This window comes from Oryza glaberrima, chromosome 3 (genome assembly GCF_000147395.1).
Source record: "Oryza glaberrima chromosome 3, OglaRS2, whole genome shotgun sequence".
In the NCBI taxonomy this organism is placed as follows: Eukaryota; Viridiplantae; Streptophyta; class Magnoliopsida; order Poales; family Poaceae; genus Oryza; species Oryza glaberrima.
This window is the reverse complement of record NC_068328.1, coordinates 21814388-21831237: the sequence shown is the minus strand read 5'-3', so window position 1 is coordinate 21831237 and position 16850 is coordinate 21814388. Positions and strand designations below refer to the sequence as shown.

Sequence of the window (16850 nt, the reverse complement as noted above, 5' to 3'; positions counted from 1 at the left end):
AAAATTTTAGGAAGTATACAATGAACTTTCTCTATATTATAACACCCTTTTCTCCTGGCCACGCAAATGCATGTCACTGTTTCGGTGTACTACATCAGAAAGGGATTACTGGCCGATGTACGAGCGATGGCATCGAGCTGCATACCTATACCACACATTTAAATAAACAAAACGTCAGATATAGAGAAAGCAAACTGGAAAGGTGCCTGATCAAAGAACGAACCATGGCCAAGTTGGCCACCTAGTTTTTACTGGAGTATGTGTTTGGGAGAACTAAAAGTTTGCACTGTCCGGTAACCTACGGATCGATTGATGTCTAATTCATTTTCCTAATTTATACAGGCATACATACATTTGCGAAAAAAGGTAATACCATGTAGGCAAATTTGTTGCAATACCATGTAGACAAATTTGTTGATTTAATACCTTATACAATGTAAGTGATTCTGACATCATATATCTTGGATACTGTATATATATCTTCGAAACTTAAAACTAGTCCATTTGATAATACATGAAAGTGAAGCATTTTATGACCAGATGGGAGTAGTTTCTCCATCTATAATTAAATAGCATTATCATAAGAATCTTAAGTATTTCAATATACAATCCTGCAAATATAACATGCATCGTCTATACACGTGCGAAAGCATCGAACCACTGTTAATGCAAACACGGAACACGTGGCGTAGCGTGCAACACAAGCTTCGATTTCCTGCGCACCGTGATCCCGAATGCCTCCGACATATCAATCTCTTCACACCTCTTGCCACCTGGGAGCTCCCAATCGAAGTGGTAAAGCAAACTTGCAAGCACAAGCTCCATACTAGTTAGCCCAAGTGTTATCCCAGGACACACCCTCCTACCGGAGCCGAAAGGGATATACTCGAAATCATTACCCTTGAAATCAACGAGATTCGCGTTAAATCTCTCTGGTTTAAAAATCTCGGGATCCTCCCAATACCTAGTATCCCTTGCAATGGCCCAAGCATTTACAAGCACTCGAGTTCCTTCGGTTATGTCGTTGCCCATGACGTTACACTGCTCACGGCATTCTCGAGGTAGAAGGAATGGTGCTGGCGCATGTAGGCGAAGTGTTTCCCGTATAACCAGGTGAAGGTAGCTTAGCCTGCTCATGTCGTCCTCGGTTAGACTGTCTTGTCCCTCGAACAATTTCCTGACCTCTGATTGGGCCTTATCCATGACTTGTGGGTTTCTCACTAGCTCCGATATTGCCCACTCAAGCGTTGTTGATGCTGTCTCGCTCCCGGCCGAAAATATTTCCTGAGATTTATAAGCAATTTGTAGTTTCTAAGGCCCTGTTTAGTTCCATGGGTGAAAATTTTTGGCGTGTCACATCAGATATACGGACACTCATTTGAAGTATTAAACGTAGACGGATAACAAAACAAATTACAGATTCCGCCTGTAAACTGCGATACAAATTTATTAAGCCTAATTAATCCATCAGTAGCAAATGTTTACTGTAGCACCATATTGTTAAATCATGACGCAATTAGGTTTAAAAGATTCGTCTCGTAATTTACACGTAATCTGTGTAATTAGTTTTTTTATTTATATTTAATACTTCATGTATATACACGTAATCTGTGTAATTAGTTTTTTTATTTATATTTAATACTTCATGTATATATCCAAACATTCGGTGACGGAGCCTTGAGGTCATTTTCAATTCTAAACTGTAGCGAAAGCGAACATGCAGAGTGATTTAGTGATTTCAGTTTAGTGTGTGGTGAGTTCGAAACCTTTTTATCTTAAAAATGTTTTGTAATAAGCATCAGGGAATAATCGGCTTCTTAATTGGGGTTAATTACCATGATGACGGTGGCGATCATGTCGGTGGTGAGGGGACACTGCACGCCGCCGTTCTTCTGCAGCCTGAGCAGGACGCCGAGGAGGTCGTCCTCGCCGTCGCCGTCGTCCTTGCCTGCAGCGCGCTCGCGGATGATGTCGTCCATGATGGCGCGCACGCTCCGGTTGCACTGCTCGGTCTCCCGGAGCGCGCCGCTGAGCCAGCGCGCCAGCGACGACGACGGGTACAGGTCGGCCAGGTTGAACCCGCCGGTGAGCCTGACGGAGACCTCGAGCTCGCGGAGGAACTCGTCGCGCCGCGCGCACCGGCCCCCGATGGCGGAGCGCACGACGGAGTCGTTCACCATGCGGGACATCATGTCGCCGATGGGGACCACAGCGCCGCCGCCGCCCATGGCGCACTCTTCGGCGACGGCGCGGACGAGGCGCGCCGCCTCGTCCTCGCGGACGTGGCGCAGCGACTGCACGCGGCGCCCGCTGAAGAGCTCGAGCACGCAGATCCTCCGGAGCTGGCGCCACAGGTCGCCGTAGGGGGAGAAGAGGATGTCCCGGCCGCCGCGGGTGAAGACGGCGAGCGTGGGCGTCATGTGGCGGCTGGCGAAGCACGCGTCGTGCGTCTTGAGCACCTCCCTGGCCGCCTCCGCCGACGACACGACGAGCGTCGGCACGGCGCCGAATCGGAGCAGCATGAGCGCGCCGTACCTCCCGGCGAGCTCGCGCAGCGCCCGGTGGGGCAGGTCGCCGTGGCGCGACAGCAGGACGTGGTGCAGGCTCCCGACGAGCGGCAGCCGCCACGGCCCCGGCGGCAACCGCAGCCGCCTCTCTGCCGCCGGCGACCAGCAGCAACGGTTGTTCTTGACGAGGAAGAAGAGGAGGAACGCGGCGAGGACGACGGCGGCGCCGAGCAATGGCAGGGTCATCTCCATTTGCGTCTCTTTCCTTTCGCTACCGTAGCACGGGAAGAGTAGTAGAAGCAGCGAGAAGGTGCGGGTTGGGTTGGCTTGTCTTCCGCCACGAGATTTGGAGGATGGATCGGTGGTGGCTATTTTTATGTAATATCTGATCTGCTTGTGCTGTCGTCGTCTCGTTGTAAGCAGCATGTAACGTGTCCATGTCACGGGGAGGGCTTGGCTCCATAACATGATCTTCGTTATTGTTTGCTGCTCTGGATTTCTGATCCGGATCGGTTCATCGCTTCATGGCAAACTGCCAATAATTAACTTGTGCTAGTTGCTTACTTGTCTACGTAGACTCACAATCAGAGCTGTGAAGTGTTGAGCGTGGTTTAATCGGCTAAGATTTATTGTGGTGGACTTATGATATGATGTTTAAAACCAATTATTTTTTCAGTGGTAAACGACGTAACAACTCAGGATGGGAATGGTTAGGATATGGATTGAACCTAAACCATTTTAAGTGAGTTCGTTGATCCATGATTTAATAGGATCGATCCACCATGAGTCCATTATATCAATAGGTTATCCATGGATATCCAAATGGATCGGCTACTCTTATTACATGTGGGTAAAGCTCGGACCCAAAATTTTTAAACTCGCGTTCACACTATAAAAACTTATCGAATTCAGTTGAATTTTGGTGGGATAATTTATTGCACAGAGAAGCAACTTTGTATAAATTTTGAGCCCTTTATACAATTGGGGCCCACGATGCATTACTAGGACCCAAAAATTCTAGTTATATGTGTGTAAAACTCGGGCCCAAAATTTTTAAACTCACGTCCACACTATAAAAACTTATCGAATTCAGTCGAATTTTGGTGGGATAATTTATTGTACGTAGAAGCAACTTTGTGTAAATTTTGAGCCCTTTATACATGTGGGGCCCACGATGCGTTGCTAAGACCCAAAAATTCTAGTTACATGTAAAACTCGGACCTAAAATTTTTAAACTCACGTTCACACTCTAAAAACTTGTTAAATTTAGTTGAATTTTGTAGGAATGAATTATTATATAGCGATGCAGCTTTGTACAAATTTTTGAAACATTTATACATGTGAAGTCATTTTGGGTCGAACCCCTTGAACCTTAGGTTCTAATGGTTTGATCCGTTTGGTCCATTTATAATTTTGGAGCGACCCTACAAATCCGTTAGGACAAATTTACAGATAGGTTTAGTGGATAAATGGTTCGACCCTAACCATTCCCATCCTGAGTAACAACGTCGATAGCGAGATGTTTATTGTCGTCATTCCACTGGTGGAGAAGTGCTTTGTAGTCTCGGTTTGTAACCCCCTTTAGTCCCGGTTATCTAACCAGGACTACAAATCCGGCACTAAAGATCGCTATCTTTAGTCCCGGATGAAATAACCGGGACTAAAGATCGATCTTTAGTCCCGGTTGGTGCCAACCGGGACTAAAGATCCCTAAGATAGGGATCTTTAGTCCCGATTGGAGTTAAAGAGGAAATAACAGCAGTATAGGTGGTCCTCTTTCCTTTTTTTTGTTTTTTATTTTCTCCCGAATCAAGTAGGATGCATATCCCCAAATCCCAAATCAAAGTAACATCCCAAACTCACATCACAAATCTTTAAGTTACTTATACACATAAATCAAATACATCGCAAATCCTAAAAAAATATTACACAAATCAAATTACATCACAAGTTCTACAAAATTCATCGCAAATACATCACAAGTTCACATTGCACACAAATCAAATACATCACAGAATTATGCAATAAATCACAAATTCTAAAAAAAAAAACCACAGAGGCGCTGCTCGGCCGGCCGCTGCCGCCTCCTCTCCGCGCCAGCCGGCCACCGCCGCGTGGCGCTGCCCGCCGCCACACCGCCGCGCAGCCCTGTGCGCCGCCGCCCGCTGCCGCGCAGGCCACCGCCGCGCGGCCCTCCGTGCCGCCGCCCTGCCGCGCGGCCCTACGCGCTGCGCAGGCGCCGCCGCGCCCCCGGCCGGCCCTCGATCTCGCTCGATCCACAAAAATAAAAGAGAGGAAGGAAGAAAGAGATAAGGCAGGAGTTAGAGAGGAATAAAGAAAGAAAGAGATAGAGTTTGTTGTGTGGACGAGAGAAGATGATAAGTAATAGAGATTATATAGTACGTGTTGATTTTTATTCCCGGTTAGTAACAACAACCGGGACTAAAGTTAGATCTTTAGTCCCGGTTGGTGTTACAAACCGGGACTAAAGATCCTAGGCGCCTGACACGGTCTGACATGGAACCAACCGGGACTAAAAATCATCTAGTCCTGTTGTTCTTATAAACCGGGACTAAAAATCGTTTTTAGTCCCGGTTTTTAATAGAACCGGGACTATTGTAGATTTGGGTCGACCGATCAAAGATGGTTTCTCCACCAGTGTTCTTAAAACGAGATATTCTTATGTGCTTGGAAATTAATTAGGATCGTTGATCTCTAATGATCTAACGCTCCAAGAGAGAAGGTACTAGGAGAATGATATTAAAAGGGTATGCCAGGTATGGAAGGTAGAAGTTAAAATGATAATTGAATTTTATAATTGATTTGTACGGCTAAGGACAAAATCGTCTTATTTTTAGATCTGTATCCTACTCCTATCTGTTTCAAGACAAGCTGCATTCATGCAGCAAAGGAGGAAGAACGTTGTGCTTCTTTCTGTAGTTTTATGTAATACTTTTACCGATATGTGCATATACATCTGCACACCTGCAACCGCTGTACGCGCCCGCCGCTCACCGAGGCTGCACGCGCCCACCGGTCTCAGCCGCTGCACACGTGCTGAGGTCGCTGCTGCCGTATGCGCCCTCCGGTCACAGCAGACTAATGTGGCACTCGGTCACCGTCTCCGCCGCCGCACGCGCCCGTCGCAGCCGACGTATGCGGCAGCCGGTTGTCATCACCGCCGCCGCAGCACCCGTCACACCCGCTGGTCACAACCACTGCTTGCGCCAGCCGATCGCCGCCTCGCACGTGCTTGCTAGTCGCCGCCGTCGCACGCGCAGCCCCTACTCCTTGCCTCCGAGCTCATTTAATTGGGATTGGAATTGATTAGGGTTAAACACTGGAATCGAGAAAAGGAAATCGTGAACGCTAGGCAGTGGATGGAGAATTGGTGATGGATCAATTACTAAGCTATTCTTATTAATAATATTTTTTTCCTAAATTATCCTTTATGAATTAACGGTGGCAAAAAATTTATTTATAAGGCTATGTTACAGAAAACTAGCATTTCAAAGCATTTACTCCTCCATCCAAGTCCAGATTTATTGTACTATTATGTGCCACATCCATCTAAAATCCCTTATATTATGGGACATGGAGAGTACATATTTAAATGCATTTAAATAAAACACAAACCTATCTCTAGTCAAATTATTACCAAGCCACGCTTCAACACGATCTTGCCTTAACCCAGTCCAACAAGTGATAACCCCAGTTATTCAAATTTTAATAGAAATAAACTCTAACTTAGGTACATTGCTCGACTTGCTCATAACCGAGGGCATGGTTATTCGAATAGATTATACTCTAATTAGAGGTGTACATCGTTACCCACCAGGCACATCTTCCTCACATGTTGCCATGTGCCACATGCCACCATGGCACGGATAGAAGCCATGACATAACCCATCGTTTAGTACTGCTCTAAACAAAGAGGATCGACATAGACTTCCCTCGCTATGTGCCTTAGGTCGAGCAGACAGTCTATGCCCCCGGCATACACCTAGAGACGTCGACCACCATCAAGAGCTGCATCCATCCCTATCAGTGTCTTTCCTTGTTTATGACCGTACTAGACGATGTGTTAAGCCTTACCCATTAAACATGTGGTTGTACGGAATATGCTTTGCAAGAGAGACCCCGAAGACCATTCCTTATGACAGCCAAGGTGTGAATAGCGAAACCAAGCACCCCGAGCCTAGCCGAAAACATGTTTGGGGATTTTTGAAGGGGAAATATCATGTCATGGCTAAACACCCACTAAACTATATTAACCATTATTTAAAAGTTATTCCCAAATTCTAATTATTGGAAAACATCTAATGTTTCTATTTAAGCAGAGCTAAGCATATTCCTAAATTTACTAGTAAGCACCACACATATAATGTTCTCACTAGTTTTATTTTTCCTAGGGTTAATCAAGGATTGTAATAATACAGATAATAAGGCTATAATAAGGAGAATTGGTCAGGCTAAATAAAACAGTGATAAGCACATGAATTTAATAGAACAAAATGCAATAATTCAAATAAACATAATTTTGTAAATTGGGACAGCAATATGATCAAAATGACATGACTTGCCTTGCTCGCTACCAAAATATTTTGGATCAACCTCGAGGTAGAGCGGCTCTTCCGGATTTGCAGAGTCTACACGGCATACGCAAAGAAAAATGGCCAAAACATAAATTAAAACCATAAGATGCATAAACAAAGCATAAAAATAGGTTTTTTACTGTTTAAGGGAAAAAATGGCAAATTGAACGGGTCGATTCCGAGCTCAAATAGTCAAGATATAGCCATTTGAATTTTAGGTGTTATTTGAATGGCATTTTACAAATTTGTGAATTAATTTTGTAAAAAAAAGTCTACTCTGTACTGTAACAGAGAAGAGAAGAGGAGAGAGAGAGAGATAGAGGGGGAGAAACAGAGAAACAATGGGGAGGGAGATAGATGACAGTGACTGGTGAGGACTTGGCAACTGGTCTCCACCGGCAGCCATGGCGCAGCGGCGCGAAACGGGAGAGGTGAGGGCGGCGGCAGGGCTCACCAGAGTAGCGGGGACGGTGACAACAGCGAGGGCGACAAGGAAGAAGAAGTGGCCGGCTCGGGTTGACGTCGCGGATGGAGCTCCGGGGCTTGCCGAGCTTGGAGACGACGTGGCAGTGGCGTAGCTAGCTGGGTGGCACTGTGGTCTATAGACCACCTAAAAATTTGATCGAGATTAAAACTATATTATATGTGCTAGTTAACATAATAAAAATTGTATAGTGAACCACCTATTTAATTGACACCTTTACTCTAAATCCTGCGACGTGGGCGAGGGAGAGGAGACGGAAAAGCCGGCGGTGGCCTAACCAAGGCTTGGCGAAGTACCTGCGATGCCAAGCCTCGGCGGCTGGAGCGCACGCCGGCGGCAGTACTCGAAGAGAAGCGGCGTGACGGCGATGGAGCGAGCATGGCGCTCGAGCGGCGCAGGGAATGGGAGGAGGAGGAGGAGGTCTTGGGGGTTCCCTTTAGAGCAAGTACAATAGCAGGCTATAAGCCAGTTGCAAACATACTTTAAGTAGATAAATGAGAAGAGAGAAGAGTAGCGGGCTACAGATTTGTAGCCAGCTATAACACGGACTCCAAGACACAGTGTGTGTATGACAGGTGGGACCAGATATTAATAGTGTAGTATGTAACCACTGTATGAATGAGCTGTTAGATTGGCTATAGATAAATTGGAGCCAGTAGTTGACTATACTATTAAACTTGCTCGGTCTGCCGTGAGGATGGGAAACGGCACCAGCGACAGTGAAACTCCCTATTGAAGACACCAGTTAAAGAAATCGATTGAGTGCGATTTAGTGCGGGATTAAGTGGGATTTGTTGGGGGGAATTGATGTCCACTACACAAGAAACCGGTTTTTGGAAACCAACTGAGGAGGGAGATCAAGGGGGCGGCGACGCTTGAGTTCACGGGAGAGAGAGACGAGGCCGACTAGAGGTAGGAGACACCTCGGACAGGCGAGACCCACGACGTTGTGCGCGTGCATCGCACGTGCAGCGTGGCAGCCTCATGTGCAACAGGAGCAGCGGCTCGGCTGGGCTGGGGAGGGGGCGGCTCGGGCTGGTCGGCATGATAGGTGGCGCGAGGAGGTAGTGGGCTGGCGGCTCAGCTGGATTGGGAAGGAGGTAGGTGCGGCCGACGGTGGAAGGAGGAAGGAGAGGAAAAGCAGGCCGGGGCACCCCGGAGGAGAGAGATAGAGGAAGAGATGGGCTGAAAATGGTCCAAGGAAAGGGAGGGAGATTTATTTTAGTTTTTCTTTTAATAAAAACTAAGAAAGGTTAAAGATATTTATAATGCTATGAAATTCAATTAGAAATTGTTTAAATAATTTCAAGCATGAGGAATTAAAAAAAAAAATCCCCGCACACAAATTTGAGTTGAAACTTGGTGATTTTTAATTGTTGAAGGCTATTTTTGACTTTTTTAATTTCTAGAAATAATTCAGACGATAAAATTTTAGGGTGATTTTAGGACGAGACATCCCACCATCAAATTGCAGCACAGAACATCAAAGTGAAAATGCCAAATCGAAAGATTTGGGAGCAGCACTACAGAAGTTTGTCACGCAATAAAACCACTGAATACTTTATTTAATAGCCTATTAGAAGCTAATACAAACTAGATGCCAAGATAATACATTTGTTTTAGAATGCATGGCATTTTTCTAAGTTAAAGTATTTCGATTTTGACCGAGTTAATAGAAAAACATAGTTTACACCACCACCATTGAATATATTTTTGGGTGTTAAAACTGTCTCTACATTTTCATATAAACTTGTTTAACCTATTAGCAGAAAGGAGAAACAAGTATATATGGCCATGTGGGGGTATGAAATAACGGGCGCGCTACCTGACGCGGTAATTTTAGTTTAGTACTAAAACGAAACCTGATCGAGGAGGAGGAGGAGCGGGCGGCCGCGCAATTTTGCTTCTCCTTCCCGCCAACCCTCTCCTCCTCTAGGCTCTAGCTGGCGCCAAAATTTCCCTCCCCTTCTTTTTCCACTTCCACCTGGCGCTGGGCGCCGCAACGCAATAATAATAATAAAAACAGTGCCTCCGAACGGGAAGCCCAGCAGTAGGGAGGAAAAACCCTACTACTCAAAATTCCATTCCACAAACTCCCTCCCTTCTCTGCCGCCAAGAACGCCGCCTCCGCCTCATCCGCCGCCGCCGCCTCCCCTCCACCAGCGCCAGCCACCGCCTCCATTCCCCCACTACCGCCGCCGCCGCCGCCGCTTCCCATCCCTGCAAATTACATCGCCCCTCTCGACCGTTGTACGGCGCGCTGTCCAGATCCGCCGCCCAGCCTCCAGGTACGCCCTTACTCCCTCTCCATGGCGCTGCCCTCCTCCTCCGCCAAGAAGCTTACTTACGGGTTTGTTGCCTCCTCCCCTCCGTGCAAGATCTGCCGCCACGTGCCCCTGCCCCTGCCCCGCTACAAGATCCGGCGGCACGCACTCTCTCCCTGCAAGATCCGGCAAGGACATCGAGGGACTCTTCATCTTAGTTTTGCGGTCAGCACTTTTGACAGGAACCAGATGGGACTCTAGTTTTGTTGTAGAGAGGAATCCTTTACTTTTTGATAGAGAAGGTTATATGTAAGTGCCTGATTTCAATTCCTACAGATTTAGCATATTAACATTGCTTATACCTGATACTGTATTTTTAAAAAAAAGCATGTCAGATGTGATGGCGCACACTCATTCAAATTTTCTAGGGTGTTTTCAGAAATTTGCTGATTTTCCAAAGAAATTTTGAATTGTACCATACAATATTTTGAATTTTCTGCAATGCTATCGTTAATCCCTATAGACTCATTTCAAACCTGATTTTTTTATTGCAATTTGAATTTTTTACAACACAATCTTTAAAGTTTGTAACTTCTATACTTAAATGTTACTCCAGAGTCATCCCCTAATCCCCACGTTCCAAACATGTGAAATGCAAATCTCAGGGTGAAAGGGGATTGGGTGGTGGGAGGGGATTAACCCAATCCCCCCCCCCCTTGGGTGAATCTCCCTGGGGAAATCCCCCCCCTCCCCCCCTTGTTGCTGAACGAAGCCTTATTGATTCACTCTAGCACTAAGTTTCCCGTATGTTTATTAGAAGCATTCCTGTGTAATCACAAAATTGATTATTGCAAAACCACTTGCTACTTTCTATGTCTTTTTTTCCTGTTATTTTTATAATATGTGCACCTTATTTTTCTGTTCTATGATGGGAAATAGGAGAGCTAATGATAATGTCCCAGCATATATTATGATTTCGTAATGACACGATTTGCCTATTGCTTTAATTGAATATGACCCTGTTTCATCTAGAAAAAGAATATGTTTCATCTTAAAGATAATATGGCTTCTGTTATTCATCTATTGTGCATACATTTGGTCATAACATCTGGTTTTCTTCACTCCTGCAGGAAACTTTTTGACATTTACAATTGCCAAGTTGATTTCGATACAAGTTTGAATCTGTAGTCTGCTACTTGAAAGTGACAATGCCTGGTGCTGCTTGCAAAAAGACTAACCTGATTTCTCCTAGGCGATCTCCTAGGCTCAAGAATATCCATGTTATATATGGTGAACATTCTGAAACGAACTATCCTACCTTGGGGCCTGTCAAAACTGAGGTCATCGATCTTGAAGAAATTGCATCTCCTTCCAACCCAGAATTTAATGATGATTCTGTTGGTGATGAAGACTTTCAGAATGTGTCTCTGAAGGATTTAAGAGCTCAGTGTAAAGCTAAGAACAGGAGGGCCTTGAAAGTTGATTCTGAAAGACCTGACTTTAAGAATCAGAGACAATGTGGAAAGAGAAACCTTGAAGATGAAGTACCAAAAGAGGAAGTTGATCTTGATGAGCCCATTATTGCATTCAGACAGAAGCGGCTGAAGACATCCCCTACCAAATCAAACAGAACAATGGGCAAACCAATATCTCTAAATGCTGTAAAACTGCAAGATACAACATTGAGGAGAGAGGAGACTGAGCCTATAAAATTACCCCCACTTGAGGTAACATCACATGACTCTATGTCAACTGCAGAGAAGATGGAAAGGAGTGCTGCAGATGTAAAACACTCCACAATTGCTGCTGGTGAGTCTTTTCTTATCCAAACATACCGCAGTCTTTCAATACAAATACCCTTTTTTCAGTATAGATGCAACATATGGATGAACTGGATGTAGCAGATGAATCTGCAAAACCTCTTTCTTATTTTCGCCAGTACATTTTTCTTGAAATAGACCTACTTAGGTTCCTTTTTTTCAAACATATTGTAAATGCTGTGTATGTTCTTTATTTTCAGGTAATACTGAAGAAATAGTTGGGGAGAACATTTTATATGCTGAAATGGAAAACACACCATTATCAACTGGTGCTGTAATAAGTGGTAGAAGCCCAGACATATTTTGCGAAATCAAGACTGAGGATGAGGATATTTACTCTGATGAGCAAGTTGGAGTATCTAGTCCAGGAAAGGACTCCTTTCAGGACTCATTTGCTGAGTTGCATAGGGAGCCAATAGAGTATGATGGATGTCAACAACACAGTGGTGTCATCCCTCAACCGATTGAACTAAAGGATGTTTCTGATGATTCCTGTGAGCTAGCTAACAGTATCAAAGCATACTGTTTGGATGACATTATACTGCAAAACAAGACAAATGACAGTCTTTCTTCATTGGATATCACTGATGAAATGAGCAACTGCCATAAAACATCAGGCAATATAACAAATTTAGATGAAGAGAAGTCTTCAGTTGTCAATGATTATTTGGTATGTTCTGTTAATATGTCTTGTGAAGATCATATAGACATCGATGAATACTGGTATCCACGAGATCTACATGGCAGTACACTGGAAAGCACAAAGACTATAGAAAGTTCTACTGATCAGTGTAACGCAGAGGTGGGGTCTCCATCCGTGGTCATCCAATCTGATTTATGTGGAAGTGCAGAAAGCAACTTCACGTCGCTTGCAGAGGTTGTGCAGATGAAGGCAGATGGTCAATTTGATTCACTAGTTCAGCACAGTGTTGGAACAAAGGATGTATTACCTATTGATGTTGGACATGCAACTAACGATTGCACTTTTGCTTTTAACAAGACTCTTGACTCAGTGAAAGCTGCCAATTTTACCGCACAAGATGGACGGCTAGAAAGTATAGTATATGATGCTCTGAATAATCATGCACAGAGGAAGAGTACTGAAACTGAAACTCCTGTTGGTGTCTCAGGTGCTGCCATCATTTCAAGCCCATTCGTAAGTGAGGGCACTGACAGAGAACCCACTGGATCCAAAGCTCCACATGGTGGTCAGCTCTTACTTCCTTGTGTTACAGAGTGGTTATCAAAGGATACAGATCAGTTAAAGGTTACAGTGGATGATGACATCTGTAAAACTAACAGTGATCAAGGATCAAGAGAACAATTTGGCCTTCAGCCGCAGTTATTACAATCTTGTTCTGACTTGGACAAAGTTTGTGTAACATCAGAGAGCTCGAGTCCTGAAGAAACACAGGAAATGCCTGCTGGGTCTTTGGATTCAACTGCAGCCTCTCTCGATACTGATGGACAAAATGGAAAGTTACAACCTTTCATTGATGAAGGAGCTCTTGAAGAGCATGCTCCAAAAAAACTGCTGTCCAAGAGAAAGGTCTGCTCTCATTGTTTTAACCTAACCTTGAAACAAAAAATGTATGAATAAATCTGCCATACTTATTTTCCCTTTTTTAATTTTTTTTAAGATTATGTCCCCGACTTCTCAGGAGAAGCTTTGCAGTGCTTTGACTGGTATTGATTTGTGCGGGGTCCAAAGGCTCAGTAAGCAATCTATGCTGTTTGTAGTGTTTCTAATATTTTTTATAAGAGTAGTAAATACTATTTCCCATTATTGATGCGGCCATTATTCTTTCAGAGAGAAAGATCCTTCTTGAAGATTGTGGCAAGACGAGGAGACCCAATGGCAGGAGTTCCCTCTCCCCTACAAGCAAAGGAATTCTGAAGGGAACAGAATCCCCATCCCCCCAAAAGACTACTTGTACTTGCATGAAAGCTGCTTCAGTTATATTGGACGCCGAGAAGGCTGTTGAGTTTTCACAAAGGCAAATGCATGATATAGAAAACATTGCATCCAAACTTATGAGAAGCTTGAATGACATGAGAAGTATAGTAGACGGAAATTTGTTATCAGAATCACATTCTTTGCTACCTACTTTCAACACTGCTGAGGTGAGTATTAATAAATGGAATTTGAGCATACTATTTTGAGTTGCACTTAATTTTGCTGCTCTGTGATTAATTGATGATTCTAGAATATAGCTAGGCTGTAGTAATCATGATTCATGAAGTTACACCGTACACACTTTAATAGGTAGGGCAGAAGTATAAAGTTGAGTTTTCATTAGCTAAAGAAATGAAGTCACACTGTTAGACACTGGAGCACAAAAATATATTTCTCAGTATAATAATTCTAGTTCAAATATTAATACTGGTTGAAGAATCCTTACTTGGATATCCAAAGTTCCGCAGGAAATTTCAGATACCCCATAAACATAAGAGTCTGCATTTGTGTTTGCACTTCATTAGCGCCTTAGTTATTTTTATGTAAATATCACATAAGTACCTATCTAAGCTTGTGGACCAGCTATTATATTGTAGGATCAGTACAAGAGTCTCGTTGCATAGAATCACCGTGGACTAATCTGCAGTTATACTGTCATACAAGGAATTATGTCCCATCTTACAACCGCATTTCACGAATGTCCAAAAAACAACTCTATTCTTAATAGTAGTTCAGGTTCGAACAAGTGCACAGTATAGAAGTTCAAGTTGTTTTTAGTCTTTGAAAGTTCAGGGTTGTCAAATAGACTATTCCTAAAAAGGAGCATATTCCTGACTGGCTTATCAACACTTAACATATGTACTTCATACCTTTGTCCTATTAATAGTGCAGGTGTAACTTTTCATCTGTTTTCAACTAGTGATTACTCCTAACTTTCAAAAAAGTTCCATGTTTCACATTATAAGACATTTTGGGTTTTGAATAGATTCATGCATGGATCTATGTATGTGCTTCATATATGTGTCCAAATTTATATGGATGTTAGTGAATCTAGGGATGGGGAGGCCAAAACATCTTATAATGTGGAACAGAGGGAGTAGTACTTTATTTGCCATAAGAAATTGTGAACTAACTCTGATATGATAAGATTGTTGAAATTGATATTAACCATGATGAGCAGTAGCTTCCTGGTAGTCTTGTTCATAATATGAAAAATGAGAAGATTTGAGAGTTGAGCCTATAGATTTGTTTGCTGCCAATCTGGTCTTAGCTGAGAGTGAAGCAAATCTACCTTGATATTTATTTGACAGCAATCTTATAATTCTCTTGCGCAGATCAGAGCAGCCTCTGAGGATGCATTAGAGGTGGAGAGAACTACAAGGAAATGGTTGACAATAATGAACAAAGATTGCAACCGCTTTTGTAAAATACTGGTTGGTATCTGCTTTTAAGTTTGTATGCTAACTTTGGAGTATTGAGTGTTTTCCTGAACTCGACTGACATTTTCAATTTAAATGTTCAATGCCAGAGATTAGCAGGGAAGAAGGCTGTTTCTCATTCTGAAGTTCCAAGAAAACGAAAGAAGATAACATTTGCCGATGAAACTGGAGGAAAGCTCTGTCATGTTAAGATGTTTACTGATGGACAAAACTCTCTTCTTTCTGAATGCCATAGCGAGTAACATCATTTCTACTAGTTGCTATCACGGACATTGATGATAACAATGTAAGCTTTCTGATAAACAAGAGATCAAACAAGCTGCTCGCAATCGGATTGTAGTGGAAGGAGAATGCTTCCGTTCATTGTAAGATGTAGATGCAACAAAAAACTAGTGTTTGTTAGCTGTAAAGCCTTGGAATTTACTGGGATTAGGCTGACAACATTGCCAGCGCGATATTGTTTTCCTGTCCTATTTGTTTGGATGCAAAAGGTCATGTAATTCATGTAAAGCAGCTTGGGAATTGCTTGATTTGAAGGTCACATTGTAATCTGTAAACAAGAATTGACCTGCTGTAATATGATTATTGTTGTCCTCTTACCATGACATATTTTCAGGGAACAAATCCAAGTTTCAAGGAGAACTTGCAGTGGCGGTATAACTTCTATTTGACTGTATAATTCATCTAAAAAGCTATAAAACGGCATACCGTCAGGACGGTACAAGTTATGCACGATATCAAACCGTCCAACCCAGCATCGCGATAAACTACCCATCTCTCCTCCCGCTTGGGTCCCACGAGACCCACGGATTAACTCTCTGCGCATGCAGTACTAGTATAGTAGTACTACGTACTATACTACTGACTGCCATATACTACTGCATGCACTAGTAGTACAGGAGGAGTACATGCACTACTAGTCTACTATTGTCGCTGTCTGACGGTCTAATACTACTCCTGCCTTGATGATGCCATATGCATCAAATTGAAGTTAAAGTTGCCAGTGCCCATGAGCAAGAGAAAATGACTTGATTCTCTATTGCTATATGTGATCCTATGTGACCTGATGATGAACGGTCCTGTTTCAAGGTAAAATAGCGTGAGTATATGAGTCTTATATATCTAGGTATCATGTCTGGTACCTACATATATCACGACCGATATTTGGGTATCATTTATGGTACTTATAAGTATCAGACGTGGTAACTACATGTATCATGACCGGTACCTAGGTACCATGTCTAGTACATATATATAAGTATGAGATCTGTACCTACATGTATCACGACTGATACCTGGGTATAATGTACGGTTCTTATAAGTATCAGACTTGGTAACTACATGTATCACGACCGGTACCTGGTATCATGTCTAGTACATATATAAGTATCAGATCTGGTACCTACATGTATCATGTCTGGTACCTACATGTATCACGACTGATACCTGGGTATAATGTACGGTACTTAAAAGTATCAGACTTGGTAACTACATGTATCACGACCGGTACCTAGGTATCATGTCTAGTACATATAAGTATCAGACCCGGTACCTATGGGTATCAACCTAATACATATATGTATCATGCTTAGTGTAGGATCGAGATGTCGACTAGAGGGGGGGGGGGTGAATAGGCGATTTAAAGAATAAATAACACCTAATCAAATCTAACCTAAGTTGCTAGGCTTGGTGAGGGTGAACTCTAACTAAGCAACTAAGTTATGTTTTGCAAACCTAGGGTGATAGTGGCTCAATTATATCTCTAGGAAAGTAAATTGCACAAA

General features: G+C 43.3%; 2 protein-coding genes across 4 annotated transcripts; one reads left to right on the top strand and one right to left on the bottom strand.

The window, feature by feature from the left end:
* Positions 1–376: 376 nt before the first annotated feature.
* On the bottom strand, positions 377–2863 carry LOC127766802 (dolabradiene monooxygenase-like). The gene is made up of 2 exons (XM_052291949.1): positions 1836–2863; positions 377–1284 (listed from the first exon to the last, which is right to left on the bottom strand). The coding sequence occupies exons 1-2, from the start codon at positions 2757–2759 to the stop codon at positions 664–666; spliced, it is 1545 nt and encodes a 514-aa protein (XP_052147909.1). The 5' UTR covers positions 2760–2863; the 3' UTR covers positions 377–663.
* Positions 2864–9623: 6760 nt separating this feature from the next.
* LOC127766801 (uncharacterized) lies at positions 9624–15719 on the top strand. 3 transcript variants are annotated; one of them, XM_052291948.1, is made up of 8 exons: positions 9624–9874; positions 9965–10159; positions 10981–11659; positions 11871–13219; positions 13332–13386; positions 13481–13794; positions 14962–15060; positions 15156–15719. In XM_052291948.1, exons 3-8 carry the CDS (start codon positions 11059–11061, stop codon positions 15306–15308), a joined length of 2571 nt encoding a protein of 856 aa, XP_052147908.1. In that variant the 5' UTR covers positions 9624–9874; positions 9965–10159; positions 10981–11058; the 3' UTR covers positions 15309–15719. The 3 variants fall into 3 exon arrangements, with proteins under 3 accessions (XP_052147908.1, XP_052147907.1, XP_052147906.1); XM_052291947.1 differs by having other exon boundaries at positions 9625–9874; positions 9965–10075; positions 13311–13386; positions 15156–15716; XM_052291946.1 differs by having other exon boundaries at positions 9625–9874; positions 13311–13386; positions 15156–15716.
* The last annotated feature ends 1131 nt before the right edge of the window (positions 15720–16850 follow it).